Below are 22,235 nucleotides of genomic sequence, written 5' to 3'. Positions count from 1 at the left end.
TGATATATTTTAAAATATACATTAAAATAATCGAAATTGATATTTTAAACATTAATAATTACATAAATTACATAAATGAGTGCTTCGCCATTCCTAGTAATTAATATTTAATAATAAAAGAAATAAAATACCAATACAATATATTAAATAATAATATATTAATGATACAAGTCCGAATTTAAATAAAATATTTTATATAAATACATTTTTTGTAATAATAAAATATTAAATTTTTTAAATAATAAATAAAATGTTTCAATTTTTTAAATTTTTCTATCTTTTGTTTATTTATCTATTAGTATTTTAATGTTTTGTACACATAAAACATATCGTATTTTAGAATAAATCGTTAAATATTTAAAGCCAAATCACTGTAACTAAGTTAATTTTATAATAGGGACTTAAATAATGCAAATCAAAGTACTATTATTTGAGTGTATGCTCAAAGCCTAATAATGATAACTTTCAACATGTTAATGATAATTGAATATTGTGGGCTCAAATAAAAATATTGATTTCAAACTCAGAATAAAGTCGCGTAAACAATTTTTATCTTAGAATTCTGATTCTCCTCATTTATGTGTATAATATTATCATCTTTTACATCAATATAAAATATGGATATGTTAATATTTAATTAATATACACTGATTAATCATCAGCATACATAATTACGTCATAATTTTGATTTCTCATGTTCTTAAATACATTTAAAACATTTAAAAATGTTAATATTAATTAATTTATATTAATTTTAATTTCACTATTCAATAAATAAATAAAAATTAAAAAAAAAAATTTGTATATTTTATGAGTCCAAAAAAATTGTCATTTGGCTTTTACTATTTCAGATTTGCAATATTTTCATATTGTTTTTAGTATTATAATAAATATAAAACAAAAAATACAATAGTGGATATAGAAAAAAAGGGGCAATGCATATTCAAATTCATTATTTCATATAAAGAAATAATGCCATTAATTTGAACATTCATATACAAATGAATTCATTATATGCATGACATATTAAATGTAAATATGCGTGAAATTATATATATATAAACATAAAGTCAAATTAAAATTACGAGATTTAAGTTTTTTAATAAAATATTATCTTATACATTCGCATCGATTACATGCATACTTTAACGAGAAATTGTAAATAAATTGTGTGAATAACATGCAAAATAAACTGACCCATTCAATAGAAATTTCTTTTGCCATATCGTGATGCCAAGAAAAATTGCGATTGTTAATGTTCTATTACTAGATATTTCAACAGAATTTAATATTATAATAGGAATAATATATTATATTAATATTACATTAGATGTAAGAATTTAAGTTGATAATATATATCTTTTAAATTCATTTAAACTAAATAAATATTGCTATATGCTAAATACTTTAAATTCGTTTAAATTAAGGCGTATAAAATTTGAAACAGATTGATTTGTATAAATATTATAACTGTTAACAATTAAAAGAAAATTTGTATCAATGCAGATCGATTATATATAATTATTAAATATAATACATATGTCTATAATTTCCTGGAATACACGAATTGGAAAATTATTATTTATTAAGTAAATTAAATGTTGTTGTATAGAATAATTGAATTTATATGAATTAATGTTTTACATAAGCATTTGAAGTTATGTTAATAATATTAAAGTTAAAATATAATTGTAAATGTTAGTAAGCGATAGTAATCCAATTCATAATTGCATAAATATAACATAATTGTATGATCTTAAATATCAAATTTATTACTATTTTACAAAGTAGATACTTTAAAAACATATCAAAATTATCCAAATATTTCTTCAATTATAAACATTTTTACCAAAGCTTTCAATGAGACAAATTTCTATTCTAATTATATTCACTCATACTTTTGAAGTCTGTTAATAGATTATAAATTATATTATAAATCAATGTTTGTAAATAAGTAAATCTGATTCTATAGTTGTACATAATTAGTAATTGTACAAACATCCCTTAATTTTAATAATTCATAATAATAATTTGGGAATATTTGATAATCTTGACCCTACGTTTTCAAACTCAATAATTTTTCGGCAAACTACTAACACCTATAAAATACTATTTTTTAATCTTGTGCAAATGATATTTTTAAATTTTAGGAGTTCAAAATTAAATATATATCAAATGTTATGTCAAAACATATTTTACTAACATTTATATTTTTATATTGACAATGAAAAAAGCTATATAATCTCGGTAATGAATAAATATAAAATAAAATAAGTAATTGGATTATAAATTAACAGAGTAAGTAATGATTTCAAATATTTAATTTGAAATAGATAAATTTTATTGCAACATTAAATTATTGGAAATAACAAATAATATGTCGATTGAACTTAATTTTAAATGTCAATTAATGCAATCACAGTTAATTATTGTTCTATAATAATAGTGTGCATTATTAAAAATTTTAATTTTGTAAATGGCCTATAGTTTTATAAATAATATTTATATAAATATATTTTACGATGATTAATATATAAATAAATATATACAATATTTTAATATTCTATAGTCGTTGAATTTTGTAATTTAAACAATAGAAAATATTTTAAATTATGTAATCGTTCAACTATATTCTTCGACGTTTATGCAAAGCATATAAAATTGTTCTCAAATAGTTTGTTTAGTATTTTTTTTGTGTCAGTATGCAAGTTTTGCAATTGGTTCCACATTTTGAATGATAAACTACAGTCGATAAGGTTCCAATGAAACTTCATGCCGACAAAGTTTAAACGGATCAATTCTCAAATATAGTTGAAATAATTGGATCGATCAAACATCTTTTATAACTTTTTAAAGTTTTTTGTTTGTTGTATTATCAAATTTATTGCAAGTTATCGACTTTTTTAAATTCAAGCTTTTATTTACATATACAAGCGACATGCAGCTGCACTTTCTTTATTCAAAAAATGAACCATACGTTTGTGCTTAAAACAACGACCAAGGTTGTATTCAATTGAGCTTTTATCTATATAATAATTAAATACGATGTTGTTAGATAATACTAATTAGATAATTTATAATAAATGTTGTTCTAATAATATATACTGCTAATAAAATATTTAAATATATGAAAAATTCTATTTATTACTTAAAAATATGAGATTTTTATAAGAAAGACGAACGTGGACAATATAATGATAGGATTCAATGACTTGTCAACGTCTTAGCTGCATAAAAATATATAGAAGTTAAGATGAAATAGATAATTATAGATGTCCTAAATATGAAAAAAAGTGTATAAAATCTGGGAAATACTATGGATATAATTTCAATATAATAAAATAACTTTAATCTTTTAAATCAATCATATAATCAATGTTTATCTGATGGTTAAAAATATTGACATTTAAGAGAATATTGGCAAACATGTTTCATAAATATTGAAAATTATATCTCTGTTGAATAATATATCAAACAATATTTATATGAAAAAATATTTCTGTTTATACAATTAGAATATAAATTAGAAAATGCTTTTTATTACAGATATATGGTAAATACAAAAGTAAAAATTTGAAAGTAAAAGAAAAACCTTTTAATAATTTCCACGAAATAATAGATTATCATGTATTAGAATTAAGAGTTTAGAGAGAGAGAGAGAGAGAGAGAGAGAGAAAGAGTGAGAGAGTGTGAGAGTGAGAGAGAAAAAATTATATGTGCAGTAATTGGGAACTGCATGTGTACATGAATGATATGCAAAATTATCTTGAACCAACAGAAATTTGTTTGATATGATGTTTATTCATTGTATTTCTAAAAGATCGATTATAATGTATGAATACCAGAGTAATTAGTATATTTATTGTTTATATAAGTTTATATTATCTTGCTCTTTGTCAATGATTGAAAATTTTTACTGGCAGTTCGACTGCTCTTCTAACAAGGATGTTTGGGGCAGCTTTCCGTCCTTCCGCCACCCACATCATTGCGCACAAGGCTTTTTCACGCCTTCTCTAGTGTCCAGAGTATAAGCATGTGACCGAGTGTATTTAATGACTATTAGGGTTATATGTGGTGGACATGTATCACAGTACAGTGAAAACTAAGATAAAATAATATAAAATCATGTGAGCTCACTATTCATTAATAGACTGTTCATTAGTCTTACTACATACTCTAAAGGAACATTGTATGTTAACTTATGAATTTTAAAACCTTTTTGTAGAATTATTTTATAGAAGAATTTGAAGGCAATATGCTTAAATAGTAACGTACAAACTTAAATAAATTCTATAAAAATATTTTCTGTTCAAAATATTAGATTAAAATTTTTTTCTATTTAATTTAATTCTACGATAAATGAATATGTACATTAAATACGCAGTCAAATTTTTTAAATTTTACAAATAAGTTTTCTAAAATTTTATCTTTAAAATAATTAGAAGCTTCAACTATCTCTATCGACAATATTTTTTCATACTACACTAAAAGTCTGAAAATTTTAATCCGATATAGAAAGTCGAGATTTTAAGAATGGCGTTAAATTTTTTACACATTTTACCTGAATTTTTTTTTCACATTTAACGCCTAAAATATCTTATACTAATTTGTTAAATTTCATATTAATGTCTCATATCATTTTCAACGTACTTAAATAAAAATAATAATAACTTTAATTAGTTGATAGAATAACATATAAAAAAAAATATTTCTTATTTTACTAAAAAATTTTAGAGACGTTTTAGTTTAACATTTATATAGTTTTAATATATCTATTTTTTTATTACTATACTATCGTAGAATATCTATAATATTACAAAATTTACAATACCCAAGTGTTATTTTTTAATATATTTATTTATATGGGAATTGTATAATAATTTAATTGATTGAAGGCTTCATATTTTTTGTAATAACCTTTTTTATTCTTCATTTTTTCTTATTAGTACGAATAAACTTTACTAAAGTTGTTCTTAATAAAAGGGTTAATAAATTTTTCAACATATCTAATCAAGTTCAGATTTATAATATTTATATTTTATATTATTATCTTCTTTTATTAAAAAATATTACAGGATTCATTAAGAAAAAAAATTTCGATTTAAGGGCCAAGTCGAATTAATTTATTTCACAGGACTGTCGTTTATGACATTTGTGTGATAATATTATGAATTTTATCTTTTTAAGAATAAATTGTAATTATTTTATAATGTACTAAAATTTTGTTGTAGATTTTCGATATATGTTGAACATGGAATACCAAAAAATTTTCTTTCTAAATAATACGTCGGTATATATTACATTCGTAATACATCGATTCCTATTTCAATTGTAATTTTAATGTCTATCAAGTACAATAATTGTTATCACAATTTAAAACAAAATTTTTCAAAAGCTTTAGTCAAATTATGCATGTAAATAATTGGTTTATAAAATATGTAATTTTATTTTTTTAGAAATTCATATATTTATATATAAATAAAATTTATTTTTTATTTTTAATTTAAACAAATTTTTTATTATTTTGTTTATTTATATCATTTATTTATGTATTTATTAAACCTAAATAGTTATCTTTTGATCTACTGGTTTTATAAGCTTAGCGATTGCAAGTGAAGCTCAAGCTCAGGATGAATAGGGATGAGTAGAATTATGACTTAAGTATACACGGTCTATTATTGCTTATTCCTTTAGATACTTTAAGCTACATTTTTTTTTTATCTCATAGTATGCAATGCCGCATTATAGTCTGCAAAAGTATAAGAATATTTATAAATATACTTATAATTTGGGAAATTACAAGTATGAGACTTGGTCTGGTTATATTTGAATTTTTAAAATTGTATATTGATAGCATCAAAATATATATTTTTTATAATTTTGTTTCGTTAATTTATAGCGATCTATATTTATATAATAATCTAAATCATTAAGTACATAAAAAAAATTCAGGTTTTCGGAAAAAATGAAATGAGAAAATAAAATATAAAAATAATTTTTTATACATTTAAATAATTGAAAATAGTACTTGACTGATCATTATAATTTTAGGGATTTTAATTTGGAATAAACGTTTATAATAGTAAGAGAAATTTTCGAATAACTTATTGGAATCAAGGAGCCTCAAATTGCATATATATATATATATATATATATATATATATATATATATTTATGTGTGTGTGTGTATATAGCGAGTCAAATAAATATGATTGTTTTTAAATATCTTATATGTAATGGTTTTTTAAATGGAATTTCTTCATCTTTATGGAAAATTACGACCAAGTTTACATATACGAAAGTAATTGATCATCGTCCTTTTATTTTTAATTATTGCAAATATAACCAGAAAATTTTCATTACATTAAAAAAACTGGTCAATTTAACGCAGTTTCCAAATAGAAACTGTGCGTCGAATATTTCTATTCATTTTTCTTAAATATTTTAAATTGAAAAGATTAATCATTACTTTTATTAAATACTACATAAGACAAACAAACGAATGATTTTTTTATCGGAATATTTACAATATATTTGTATTGAAAAAATTTCTCGCCCATCAAGGATTCTATAACTACCACGTTTTAATAATATAAGGGGCGGATATTAGTGCATTTAGTAATTAGGATGCATATGGAATAAGAGGTTGGAAGGGCGGGGGTGGGGTGGGGGAGACTAAATACGAGCGAGAAGCGAGTAATGTTGAGATAACTATCGGGTGGTTTGCGAAATGTATTCAACATGTTTGTCTGTATATTATATTATGTTATGTTGCGAGGGTGCGCTTCGTAATACGATGATTTCGCACAATCCTCGCTGATGCCATGATACCTCTTAGTCGCTAACAGAATTCGTAATGTTGCAGTTGGAAAAGACGCGAGAATGGTTAATTACTTTATGTTCATATATGAGAGAAAATGCATTTATTTACATTTTCAGTTAGTCCAATTTGAGGCTGAACCGGCCTACCTTTATATATTGTGGCTTATATAAGTACAAAGAAATGCTGAATAATGGCGCTAATAAATGTGGTATGGGGTGAAGATTCCTATGTTTCGGTGCACCTGGGGACTGATGACGGAGGGAGAACGAGGAGCTGGTGAAACGTGAAGGGACGATTAACGAGTTCAAGGTAAAGCTACAAAAGGAGTAGAAAGGTGTCGGAAGCCTTAGTGATGTAATAGCAGATTGCGTACATAGCCATAGGGTAGAACTTCATCCAGGCAACATCATCTCACCTTTTCCCCATCCTTGATTCGGTTGAGGAATTTGGAAGCTCGGTTGTGGAGAATAAGGTGGCTGGTGGATCGACCGAATGACCGATTGTCCAACACTATGGATGTGCGAAGCCGCTTTACTTCCTTTAAATTTATAAATGGCGAGCAACAGTATGTATTAAGCCATTATGATCATCTGCTTATTAGGATTTAGCTTTCAGATTCATTTCGGTTAATTAAGTGTAAGTCATATTAATCAATGGTGTTATTGTCACTTCCACCTTTGTATTTTATTTTATATTTTTAGTTGATGTTTACGCGTGTAAAACACAATCACTATTAATTAGTTTTTACCGGATGCTTCGATTCAAAGCACTTTCCCAAAGGATTTTTCATTGTGGATATTTATTTTATTCGAGAACTCGTGGCTATTGGTATGTAAGAACAAATTGATTGAACACTTCATTGATCAATAAGAGAGAAACAGACAACTTTATGAGTTATATAAGCCTTTAGGAAACGACACTTTTACACATATTTGCATTTAAATCTCAATTATCTATCATTCGCGTATTTCCACACACTCATAGATAAAATGTAATTATATATTTTTAAACAAATCTAATGTTAAATAATTTCATTGTAATTATTTATAGAACAGTTGATTGGTATTAAAATAAAATAAAATTATTCACTTTCGATTCTTAATATAAAATAATTTTTTGGTCAAAATCATCAATATTTTCGTGGCATTAAATCTGGAATATAAATTTTAATTTAATTTTTGGCAACCTAATAGAAATTATTATGTACATGATATAGTATTTCTAATTTTCATTATATTTATTCTTTTATAATATTTGTTCATTAATAATTAACGTAAAATTATTTTTATTTTTATTTCTATATTAAATTTTTATGTAAACTTACTTTATGGAAATTAATTTTTTTTTTTTTATTTATATGTTAATTTGTTTAGGCAATAGGCGGTTATATAACAATTAGTATAAATTTTATGTAGATTCTCAATAGTAATCTATATACGATTACTTTAAAAATGTTATAATTCACTACTTCCTAGTTATAATAAAACTAATAAAATATAATAAGTATAATGAAACTAATAACTATAATAAATTATTCGTTAAGAATAATAACAAAAATCATTCATGTATTCTCATACTATTCTCATACTATTTACCATTATATTAGGTGCTACTTTATTTATTTTTTAATGCGAATATTGACGTCAATTTTATGTTTCGTTATTGTATTTAATTTGAGCATTATATTCACATTGTTTATTAAAAATTACAATATATTACAATAATAAATACGAGCATAAATGTGATATATTTTGCATTGGCACATAAAAATGAGATATATTCAATAAAATAGACAGAATAAAAATATATTGTGCTTTACCAGGCATATTAACTAATAACACATTTATATTTTATTTATTTACTAAATGGTATCTGAAACAACTAACGATCTATTATATTTGTATTTAATATTACACGGGAATTAAAGTGAAGCTGAAATATAAAAGTTTTAATTTCATCATTATGTAAAAATATGTAAGATAATCCATGAAACCAGACGCACAAGAAATAGAGCCAGTCGCTTCTATTCTTCTTTCTTCGTTTCTATTTTGTATTTTTATTTTGTGTATAATATTTCTTTACGCATTCTTATGCATATGTTAATATAATATTACTAATTAGTATACTTTATTATATTTTTAGTCTACAAATACTATAGAAATCGTTTTACATTTATACTGCATTAAGTAACATTTATTAATATTATGTTGATATTCTTATTGTGTAAAAAATGCAAATTGGCTGCATTCCGATATGACGAAATCATTATGCATATTAATAATATGAATGATCGGGCTGACGTAATTAATCGATAAATGCTAGAAAGAACGATTTATTTCAAACTTCAAATCAGACAGGACTTGTATTTCAAACAAAATTTCTCTAGTTGCCAAACTCGGATGAGCGTAATCATTGAACAAGAAGAGCTTAGATATCGCTTTAATATATATATAGATCTCCAACTAGTGTATCAGCTGCAAGAATTTTCAGCCGTACAGCGTCCATGAGCAGTCGAGCATAGAGGAAGGCAAGAAGGCGGTTTCACAGGGTGTAAAATATAAGTTCGCCTTGAGGTTAAGAGGTCGAGCCGGCAACACCGGGAGTTAACTCGGAAACGACATTGAGCCGGTGGGGTTTCGAGAGAGACAGTGACTAGTTGAATGAGCTTCCAGCACATTGACTCTTATGGCATAGCTATTCCTCTGTCATGAATCAAGAACCAAGCAAGCACGGCTGAGCTTTCGATTTGGCCAAGTGGCGAGGATATGATTTTGACACAGTGGAGCAACATGATATGGGAGACCAGTGAGATCGAGGTTAATATGGCGCATCTTGATTTTAAGATCGTTCGTATTGCGCGTGGTTTATATTGGATTTCCCACTGACGGATAAATTAAGGAGCCTTATCATGCTCACGTATGCAGGCATAACTACTCGAAATTGATTTATTTATATTGTTAGTAATATTGTAAGGGTTTGAATGAAAGAAGCGATAGATTAAAAAGCAAAAATATATTTTTTAAAACTAATACAAGAATGTATCAAATATTTTATTTTAACTGAGAAGAACGGTGAACGAAATACTATTTAATGGTTTATTACATTAGTATTTTGTGAAATTTTTATCTGCTTGTTAAAATATCTTTTTATAAAAATTTTATAAATCATATGTATTAGGCCCTTTGATTTGTAAAAGTAATAAGATCTCTTCTATTCGTACATTTTTATTTCAATTTTCTAATTACTTTTGATTTATTCAACAATATTAATTATGATATTTTATACAATTTAACTAATTAAGTTACATGCTATACAGGCTGGTTTATAAAATTAACATTTATTAGCATAATTAAATAGTATAACGGTAATTTAAGAAAACGTATGTACTTTAATTTAACGAAGTGTGGCCGGATTTATTGTAAATTAAATTATATATTAATAGCAATAATAAAAGTAAAAAATAAAACTGCATTATATAATTAAGATTAAATAATTACTAATTATGAATAAAAAGCGTTTTAAATTTTATTACACCCTTGATATTCATTGCTGCTACTATAAACATAATAAAATGCAATCAAAATACTTAACTATTTAATAACATTATTCGTTATAATGGAATATTGAAATACTAATAATTATTATAAATATTATCTAATCTATAAATAACGCAAATAATAAATATACATTAATTATTTGTTATACAACGACTAGACTGATTTTTCTTTACTTAACTATAACGGTTTACCTTTCTTCCTTTCTCTCTTTCCATTACATTTCTTTTTTATCTATCCGTTCGTTCGATGTTCGCTTGCTGCATGTGCTAGTGGGATTTATTAAAATCCTACGTGACCGCAGGCAACTGATGCCAATCGTGCAGAGAAATTGCATCGTTGGTACTTGGGGCTACCATTCGCTTTTTCAGTCTTCTTTTACCTCTCTTACTTTTCTCATTTCTTCTCATATTTTCCCTTTTTCTTCATCTATGGAATCTCACTCAACCATTCCGTCAATTCAACTACGAGAACGTCGGGTTTTTTTGTTCACTTGATTTTTTTTTTTTTTTTTTTTGTAAGAATGAGAGTGAATGAATTTCAATGAAGTTAGGATAAATCAGTGTGCCTATTCATGTTACCATGTGTGCCAACTTTCACGAGGGTGAAATTTCATCATAATTGATATTTGTACATTAACATAACATTTCTTTTTAACCTAAAATTCAATCTGTTTTCGAGTAACTGTATTAAATTTCTTCCAATTATAAGTTAAGGTATATATATGCATACAGACGCATGCATACGTACACGTACATTTATATTTATATATAATTAATTCAACACGTTTAAATTCAATACATTTGAAATCGATATTTTCTAATTATTTTGTTAAAAATTTGTAGTACAATTAAATTATTGTAGTTACCGATTAATATTTTGTATTTATTATATATTTAATAAATACAATTTTTGTTTTATTTAAGAGTAAAATTATACTTAAAATGGATTTATCAATTGATATTTAATCTATCTTTTTATCATAGCATTTCGTTGTTCAACATTAATCTTCATGTAAAAAATACAAGTTTATTTTTAATTATTATGTAATATAATTATATAGCATAAATAATATAATACTTGTTAAAGTTGATTAGCAATAGATCTTAATATTTTTGTTTTCTTATCGATAAATTCACTTTGTTACATATTAAAATGCTAGATATTTATTGATGGCACAAAGTTTTCATTAAATCGGATTCCATCAATTTAAATTGGGTGACAATTTGGCTAACAACATTGACTGTGTGGAATAAAATATAATGAAATGAAATAAAATATATAATAAAATATTTAATACAAAAAAAAAAAAAAAAATAAATAAATAAAAAAATACACAATAAAATATAATATTAAATAAGATACAAATGTAATATATAAAATTTCAAATTGAATACTTAAAATAAAAATATAATGATTAGTTAATGAAAATTAATGATTACTAGTACATAATAAAACATTATGAATAAATGGATTTTTTTACATATAAATTTGCATTGATTAAAAACTTATTTCCTATAATCTTCTAATGTATCAGGTGGCTTATCGAATATTATATACCAATATATTAAAATAATTTATCGTTAACTGAAAACATATAATGTGAAGGAATATATTCAATTGAAATTCTTCGAATAAATTCTATAATTTATAAGAACATAATAATAATATTTCGTGTCTTATGATGCTTAATACTATCTTGTTCAATATTTAATAAATTTAAAAATTTCAGTGCCATTAATACTGTTATCAAGAAATTAAAATTTGTAAATTAAATTTTACTTTGAGATTTATATAAAATTTTAAATGAAATCGTTTCAAGAAGAGCTTTAATATTATTTGTGATTTTTTTCAATGAAATTTGTAATTGATCTATATTTCAATTTATAAATATATACATTTGATGTAGTTACATTACAAAAGGCAAGAAGGTAAAAGGTAAGTTTCTTATGTTAATAATTTTATAAATGAATAGCTGAATAATGATTAACAGTCTGAAAATTTTATTTGAATTCCTATATTATTCACGGTTAATGCAGGATGATATAATAATTAGTATTTATTTTATTTATATAATTGATTAATTATATAAACAATAAATATAACACTTATAAATCGTTTTATAGTATCGTAATATTTTTATAATCATATTTAATTACAAATAGAATTTCATATAGATTATCCATATAACGCTACATAGGTTAAGCGATTGAATAGTAATAAGTAAATTAGTAATAAGCATGCCTGCATATAAAACAGCTGAAATAAAATGAATTTATGTTGGGTAGGTAGATAAAATACAATTTTTCAGTCATTATTGCATTTAGACATGTTACATAACAATATCATAAACTGATATCATGAAACTTTTTTCTAAAATCGATTAATTTAGAATGATAAAGTGTGGAATTTTATAAAAGTCTTCAACATCTACATCAACAAGACTAATTTATCTTATTTATGAAAAATATATATCCATATATATATATATATATATATATTTGATAAATAATTATAATTTTTAAAAATTCTGTATTTGATAATTAAATTAAACATATATTTTTAATAGATGTATATACGATTTGTAATCATGTTTTACAATAAATGTTTTATATTTTTTAAAAACTTTTTATAGTATTTTATGAAAGAATTAATTAACTAATATTTTTAATAAATTGATAATAAAATGATAATTATATTAAAAAATTTATTAACTATTCATATAATTTTTAAATAATTACATTATTTTAAACTGATATTTTAATGCACGAACAATTTTAAAAGTTCTCAGCTATTACAATTTTTATCCTTATTTTTGTTTTAATGTGAATGAAATTATAATTTCTTCATTTATTTACTAAACCTGGCGTTATATATACTTACTGTTTAACTAATAAGATAATGGTATAATACTAAACAATACGAAATAATATTTTTTAAATATAATTTGCAGTATATAGTATAAGATTTGTACTGTACTATATAAAACTTAAGTGACTTACGAAAGAAAATATTACTTCGGGATCTCATTCAAATGAATTATATACACATTTTATGAATAAAAATTCAATATTATTATTTATATAATAAATTCTATATGCATTAACTGTTTTCTTAAAAATTATAAGAGTTTTAAAGTAAAAATCAATATTACCTTGATTGAAAGCTTCTTTAAAAAATTTGTAGTTTTACTTCTTAAAATTAATTTAGAAATGTGATATATGAATCATATATTTCAAATGTCAAGTTTCTTTTTTTAAATCCATTGCAAAAGAAAATGGCATTTTCGCATTCTTTATACAATATACTCAACACACTATATAAGAACTAAATTCAATAAACCAATCATCATGTGAAATTAAATAAGCAAAATTGATGTAGGTAATATAGTATTTGTATTTAAAAAAATATTTTATTGTAGGTGTTATTAAATTATTGTAATAACAAATAATCGATCTTGTTAAATAGCATTTCAATATATTAGTGCAGCAAAAAAATAAATATTTATAAAAATATGCAAACTTGTGAATAGTTTAATAATAAAAATTTTCAATAAAAATAATATACGATATTAAGTGAATAACTGCCTTTATATAATTAACATTTTACTGAAATTTGATGATACTGTTTATAAATTAGTAGTGTATTTTATAATTCTACGTTCACAAATTCATGCAGGAGAGTTTTACAATATTTTATTAATAAAAAAAAAGGCTTAATATATAAAATGTATTAATATTTTATTTAATCTGACAGAAAGTCTACAAACTTTTTAAGACGAATAATATAATATTTTTCGATTGTTCAAAAATTGATAAAAATATAAAATTTTTATTAAAAAACAATTAAACTACAAATAATTCATCCATATAAGTATAAGTGTTTATATTTAATATACACTTCATTAATAATAAATATAAATATTTTAATAGCTTTTCTAAAAATTTCATCCATTCATTATAATAATAAAATGGAGTTTGTTGTTTAAATAAACTTTTAATCTGTAATTAATCCTAAAATTAATAAGTTCGCAATGACTTTCACATTCAATGGTTTCTCATAGTATTTAATTTTTGAAGTTAACAATACTTTCATTGAATTAACATTATTGAATTAACAATATAAATAAGGATAAGTGAACAGATACATCAATCAATTTCAAAGAATAATCATATTTATTATGATACCAAAAATTCTAAAAATTAGTATTTTGAAAAACATAAATTTCAAACAAGTGAATATTTTATATATTTTAATAATAGATTTTGCTTTAAATATTTGAATTTCCAACTAAACCTTTCAACATGATTGAAATATATACCCAAGCTACTAGCCGTTTTGTAGTAACCAGAGTCACTAACATATATCAACAAGTAATTTAAAAAAATAATATTAATACATTGACGTATAATAAAATTTATATACTATGTAAAAAATGTTTATTTTTTTTTTTTAATATAAAAATATTCACACTAAAACACATATTATAATTTATATTTACGTATGTTTATTTTTTATAAAATTATATAATATAATTATATATCATAAAATAATTTGTTTTAGATTAAATATAATAAACTCGTCTTAATAAAAAAATCGTAAAAGAATGTTTTTCTATATATTCAAGTCATAGCTTTTATGCAATTATGACAAATTTGATATTGTCAAAAATGTAACATTTTTCATCTAACTGAATTACTAAAACATGTGAAAAAAATCTTGCAAACTTTTACAACTTTTATCTAATTTTTTGATTTTTAAAATCGATCAAATTTTTTTTTTATGATTTATAAGATTGTTTTTTACTCTTGGCTTCAGCTGAAACTCCATTTAACATCTTTAAATCTTTGCTATGGAAGTTTTTATAACTTATCAATAATTTCAAAAATATAGTCTATATATTTTTTACAATACTATTGTATATATATTTTAACATATAATTTATATTTATAAATTTTTGTATTTTATAAAAAAGTAAAAAAAGATTAAGTAATATTTCTTTATATAAATTAATCGCTATAATAAAATACATTATTTGTAAGTTATAAAATCTTCTCGAAAATTGCACTGAGTAAATAATTTAGTTTAAAAAATTTTCATGTATATATTATAACAATATTTAATATGAGAGAGAAAGATGTGAACATAGTAATAATAATAATAATAACTGATAGAATGGAAGAATAATTTAAAATTGATTTCTCTAAAAGGTCATTGCGTTAGAGTAATCATGAAATAAATATTATTTATTGTTTTGGTTTAATTATTAGGTTAATTAAACAAAAAGCTAATATTTTTCAAATTATTTTATTAATAATTGGCCATAAGCAGTTAAATGGACAATAAGTATTTTTAACAATTACCTTATGTTATTGCAATATATTTACTTTCATAATTATTATCTACATACATAATAGACTGAATTTAAATGATATTTAAAACAAATCAGGATTATAAATATAATTAGCATTATTAACATTTAATTAATTGTTAATGGTTAAATCAAATGTAAATAAAAATGCATTTTTCTTTGATAATTGACACGATTTGAAGCCAAATCATTCAAAACAAATACAAAATTTTAACAGAAATTATCTCGTATTTGATAGGTAGTTTTAGAAAAATATTAATTTGAGATCAGAAAGGATCACTAAGCATTGAAAATTCCTTATTGGTGTCAAAATCATGAAAATGTACTAGTAAATGATTAAATATGGATAAAATATCAAATTGAATGATAAAGCATAATTAAATGATGTTCGTTGTAATCCTTAATTATTTTTCAAACAAATTTATTTTAACTTATATAATGGTTTAAAATAAAAGTGATACATCTATATATGCAATGAATTGTTACAGTTAATGCTTTTTATTAATTTATTATTTTTAACAAATTTCAAAGTTCTGAAAATATTGTCCATTAATGTATAATATCTATCATGTAATTTATCATTATTAGATATTTCTTGTATATCAGGTAATTGTTTACTGACTTTCACTATAATTAGTAGTTTTAATGCCCTTTTTCAGTGAATTTACATATATTAATGCAGTAAACCTTTTAACCAGGATATTTATTTTTTTTTTTTTTTTATACAAAGATATATAAAAGGAAAAATATCAAGTAGTTATACTTGCGAATCTACCCATTGTATTGCTTAAAATATTTAGTATTTTATTCGTTTGATTAGAGACTGAATAGACCGAAACATTGCAATTTAAATATCATTTATAATTGAATTTAGCAGTAAATATCTTGGAAAAATAACTGTATAATTAATGAATGATTTTCTTAATTTTTAATTAAATAATTCTAAAAATTAAATAATTTTTGTAATGGAACTATTTTTTAAAATGATTTTTACAATTTATTAGAAATATGCATTGACTTCGAAATTGAATCATATTCTTTAGATATCATATATATCGTTAGTTAACATATACTTATTGAATACATTAAACATATTTTAAAATAAGAACTGCCCATGACCTTTTTCAATTTTTTTTCAAATATTTTCAATTTCTAGATGTTGAGATATTTTATGAAAATTTAAATTAAAATCAATCGATTGTATTAATTTATTACGACACACGCACACGCGCACACACATAATACACACACACACACACACGCACGCACGCACGCACGCACGCACGCACGCACACAAACACACACACAAACACACAAACACACACATTAATTATATACAATTTTAAACATTTACTTGGATATTCATATCAAATAGTGGATTGAAAATATTTTATTTTGACACTGAATTTTTATGTTTTTAACACTTTTTGATTTAATATTTGTATATATATTGTGTTTTTATATTAGAAACTTTGTCAGTGCAATTTTCCAACTAATAATTTAATTTATATCCATGGTTTTATTTCCAGTATAATAATTCACGTATTTAGTGCCATCTTTAATATTTCATTATTGTTAAATATTTGATAAAGGGATAGTGAAATATAAGGACATACTTATTTTCGTAAATGAATGTTTCATATTACAATCATTTCTAGATGCAATGTATATTTATAGATATACATAAAACGTATTCTGCTGACACATGGAAAAAAGTACTATCATATGCTTAGCGAGCTGTAAACAATATTTTGATTTCGTACAATTACACAAAAAGTCATATATACAATACAATACGTAACACTAATCGTAATTTTTAACTTTGCATTATTTTCGACTCGTATTTTGAATATACACATTCTTCTCTGTACTCAGCTTTAACTCCAACAGCAGTAAATACCACAAATTTTCTCTCATAAGTATTTAAAATGGAACTATTTAATTCGCCCAAACAGAAAAAAAAAAGAATACAGATTTAGAGGCAACGGCTGTGATTAGTAAATCATAAATCATAGATAGGTAGGATCCTATTAACAGTCGAAGAATACCAGATGTTTAAGTAGATCTGGCCTATATCAGCTCGTCTAATATGTAGATAAAGTATGGGCACGGTTCGCGGGGTGCGAGAAGGGGATATCGTCATCATCATCATCATCATCATCAACAACAGCAGCAGCAACTTGAAGGCGTACGAACGGAAGAGGGTGCGAAGGCGCCGCGCGATCGGTCATGTCGCGCGAGCGCCACGGGATCAACAAACCGTGACGATTGACAGCTTAGTCGTCTCCTTTGGCGCCGTCGAGTAGGCGTCGATCGATTTCCTCGATTGTCAAATGCGCAGAGGGTCATTGGGTCCATGGTTCGGCTTGTGTCGCGCCGCGCAGAAGCTCAGCCCAAAGCACAACATGAGCAGTACCACCGCACCGACTAACAGGTAACTCGACCACGATATCGAACATCTACCTGCGAGCAAACAGCAAGGAATTCTCTATTTAGCGGGGAAATATGTATGAAATAGCCGATAGTGAAGTGGTGAGCTTTCACCAACTGCATTCATTTTGATATCTTGGTAATTAAATGGCATATTACGTAATTAAAAATTGGCTTATTCATGGTAAATGGATGATTTATTTTCATTAGGTATGTAATGGTGACAAAATTTTAAATATAAAATCTTAAACTTTATGCATGCGAAACATAATTCTTCACAAAATTTTAATGCAAAAGAAATTCATTCAAACTATTTTGAAATAGTTTACTCGCGTAAATGGCTACGATACAATGTAATATAATGTGGAAACTGGAAATTATTATAATTTAGAATTATATTATTGTGGTTTGCTAATTTTATACGTAAATCATGAGTTTAATAATTAAAAAATTAATTTAGTATCAAAATAGGATAAATTTAGTAGTATAAAAAATTTAAAAAAAATTTATATTCATATGAAAATAACAAGACGGTAGTAATATTATTATTATTATTATTATTATTATTATTATTATTGTTGTTGTTATTATTATTCTATACAAATAAACTTGTAATAGTGGTAGTGTTGTTATATAAGTAATATTGGTAGTTGTTGTTTTATTATCATAGCAATATATGCAATAGTTTTAGTATACTAAATCACAATATAATACTGACAATTATATATTCGTATGGTAAAATTACTTTTCGTAGATATAACTAAGAATACGCATATACAACATACTTAGCAGTGCAAATTGCTTCATTATTTCCGCTATCAAAACCGTGTAAATAATTCTCTGAGAGTAAAAATTAATTAAAAAAATTATTATTTTACTATATAACTTAATCATTTCCTAATTCATATTATACATTATTATGTACTCGTGCTTATTGCAGGCTACATCTGTTGTTTTATTACAATTGTAATTATACTGCTAATAAATACAATTACACAAATAAACATACTTTTACCTGGTATACAAATTAAAATTTGCCCTGAAATCCATAACTTTAAATATAGAATTTAGAAAATAATCTGTGACTTTATTTATTTTGTGAATTAATATTTTCAGTTTTTATGGTATTTTATATAAATTTTAGCAGGGCATTGAATTTACAAAATGTTTCCTCTTGTCGTTTTATTTATATTTTTAATTTGACATTTATTTTTAGTTTCCGGTGTTATTTATTATTTTAGACTTGTATTTTGAGATTTACTGACTCACATTACTTATAATTTTATACATGTACATCGTAAAGCTTATACCAATAGATCAATTAGTGACAATAATGAAATATTCCATTTTCTCAAAAAATTTTAATTTATGTTTTACTTTTAAAATATTGTATGGAATAAGTAATAAAATTCATTATTTGAAAAGAGCTTATCCTGTTTTTACTTTATATTATTCTGTCAATATAAGCAAGATGGATATAAAGAGAAAATATTCAATTTTTTTCTTTCATTTTATTTTCTCAATATTTCTTGAGGGCTTATAACATAATACATGATGGATGAAAATATTTCCAGATCAAGTTTAATGAAATTATTAAATCCTCAAAAATATTCAATGTTTGTTTTAGTTTTATGAGTTTTACCGATTTCTTGAGTCACTTAAGTGCTTCATTGTATAAAAATAAATAATTAGAATCTGTCCTTATAATTGTTTAGTCGTTATTCACTATATTATTATTATTATTATTATTTTTTTCACTAATTATTATATTCTACAATTTATTTGTATTTTTTTTTAAATTATCTCCTCGAACACAAACTACTAAAATATTTGAAGTATATGTATACTTAGTTTGTGCAGTTTTATCTGTTTCAGGCTATATTTGGCTATATATTTAATTTATAAACACTTAATATTATTCAATGAAATAATTATGTTCATTTTAATTTTCTTATATTAAATGAATTACTATAATTAAATAAGATTATGTAAAATTATGCTAATCATTTGTATGTAATATTTATAAAAATTATGAGTCTTGCACATTTATTTAGTTTGTGCTATACTCAATGTGGAAATTAATGGAAAAAATAAAATTATCCCACATATAAAATACATATTATAATTCTGTATAAATGTTATCACTAAATTTATAAGACAATAAGACAATATATATTCATCAGCAATAATGTTATATCAATAATTCACATACCTTAGGTTGATAATATAATTTACTAAATTTCATGTTTTCATTTTCTTAATTTATAATATTTATGCAATAATAGGAAATAAAATTTATATATACTTCTTTATGGGAATAATTCACATTTATTTTCAATAAATATTTTCATAAGAAAGACAAGCATTATAATAATGTCATTATTATCTCATTTCAAACGTTTAATGCAACAACTAAATGAAAGCAGTTTTCCTCATTATCGTAAAAAGAACTTTCTAAAATCAGATTTTGCAGTGATAACCATAAGTTTTATCGTATTTTTATTTTTGTTATTCTATAAATTTAGTTTTAAAGTTTTTCCTTTGTGCAATAAATTTTAAATACTTATATAATACATGAAAATTAGTAAAGCTGATTTTTTATTATTATTATTTAAAAAATTCAGTTTTAAAATAAGATATACATATATACACATATATGTAATTGAATGAAATAAGAATTTTAATATAAACATGAATTCGAAGTTTTATATTGAGGATCAATCAGTCTATTAATTGTATATAATAGTTATTATTATCGTTAATATTTCTACATTATTTTTGTATTAATATAAATATACTAGATATTATTTCCCAAATTGAAGAAGAATTTAATGAAGCAAACAAATATTTATAAATAAAACATTTTGCTTCGCTTATAGGAATAGCGGAGTTCATTTAATCTAAAGATTTTTTCTCAATTATAGGAACAGTGTATTTAATTTAGTTGTAAGAAAAATTCATGTTTACTTAAAAAGCCAAAAATATAGATATAATACTGTTAATGTCTAATATAGAACGTTGTAATGACTATGTATCTTAACCTTTTTTTTTTGACTTCACTTTTGTGCTTTTTTAAATTAGCAATAGTAATTGGACAGATTTTTTAACCCTTAAAATACGTTTATTTAAGTTTGAGAGTTGTTTCTGTAATTCTTTTCAACTAAACTTTTAACATATAATAATATTTTTTGTATTTAACATATTAACATAAATTAGTGTATTTCTGATATTGAACTGTACAATTTTTTTAAGTATTGATAAAATTACATTCTACTTTAGACAATAGTCAAGCGAAAAAATTTATCTAATTTTTTTACAAAGTAATCGTTAAAATAAATATATTTTAAATACATTTAACTATAAATAATATAAATATAATAGAGTTTAATTTCTGTTCAGACTTCGTTTTATTACTTGCATGAGAAATACATCACTTGCATTTTAGTACAAATCGATTTGAGAAACTTGACGATTTATTATTTGTCACATATATAATGAACTTTTATTGACTTATTTTAATAAATATAAATCTTTTAGTTTATATTGTGGTAACTATTAAGCTCCGTATAATAGAAGGATATGGATGGACTTCATGAATTTTAAAATATTAGATGATATATATTTTCATGACATTTTATAACCATGTAACTTCTTGTATTTTTTATTTATATTACACAGCACACTATTATAATTACTCTTTTATTTTATATTGTATTATTTGAAAATGCATAGTTTATGTACTTATAAAATTATGACTAATATTTTTAATTATTGATATTATGATTATTTTTTTATTACAACTACAACGTTAGCGCATTTGTTAGCATTTATTTTATCCCTTTATATTATTAATGATTATTTTTTACTGCAAATTACGTGTTAACTTGAATTAATTTAATTTCTAAAATTCGAATCATAATTTTTACGTTATCTTTTATTTAAGATTATCAATATAAATAAAAAAATTGCTTTATATTTAAAACAAATTATATTATGGTATTTCTCATACATTTAGTAAAGAAGTATAAAATTATATACAAGAATATTTCTTGTTACC

At 23.1% G+C, this 22,235-nt stretch overlaps 1 protein-coding gene across 1 annotated transcript in view; it reads right to left on the bottom strand.

The window, feature by feature from the left end:
* Positions 1-17,898: 17,898 nt before the first annotated feature.
* The window catches only part of LOC105359161 (lipoma HMGIC fusion partner), a 39,341-nt gene continuing 35,004 nt past the window's right edge, over positions 17,899-22,235 (bottom strand). The window contains exon 5 of the mRNA XM_011495664.1: positions 17,899-18,211. Coding sequence (XP_011493966.1) covers positions 18,078-18,211 — 134 coding nt within the window. The 3' untranslated portion in view covers positions 17,899-18,077. The remainder of the gene's footprint in view (positions 18,212-22,235) is intronic.

The sequence above is a fragment of the Ceratosolen solmsi genome, unplaced genomic scaffold (genome assembly GCF_000503995.2).
Source record: "Ceratosolen solmsi marchali unplaced genomic scaffold, CerSol_1.0 scaffold11, whole genome shotgun sequence".
Taxonomy (NCBI): domain Eukaryota; kingdom Metazoa; phylum Arthropoda; class Insecta; order Hymenoptera; family Agaonidae; genus Ceratosolen; species Ceratosolen solmsi.
Note: the sequence above shows the minus strand (reverse complement) of the source record. Positions and strands in the feature narration are given on the sequence as shown.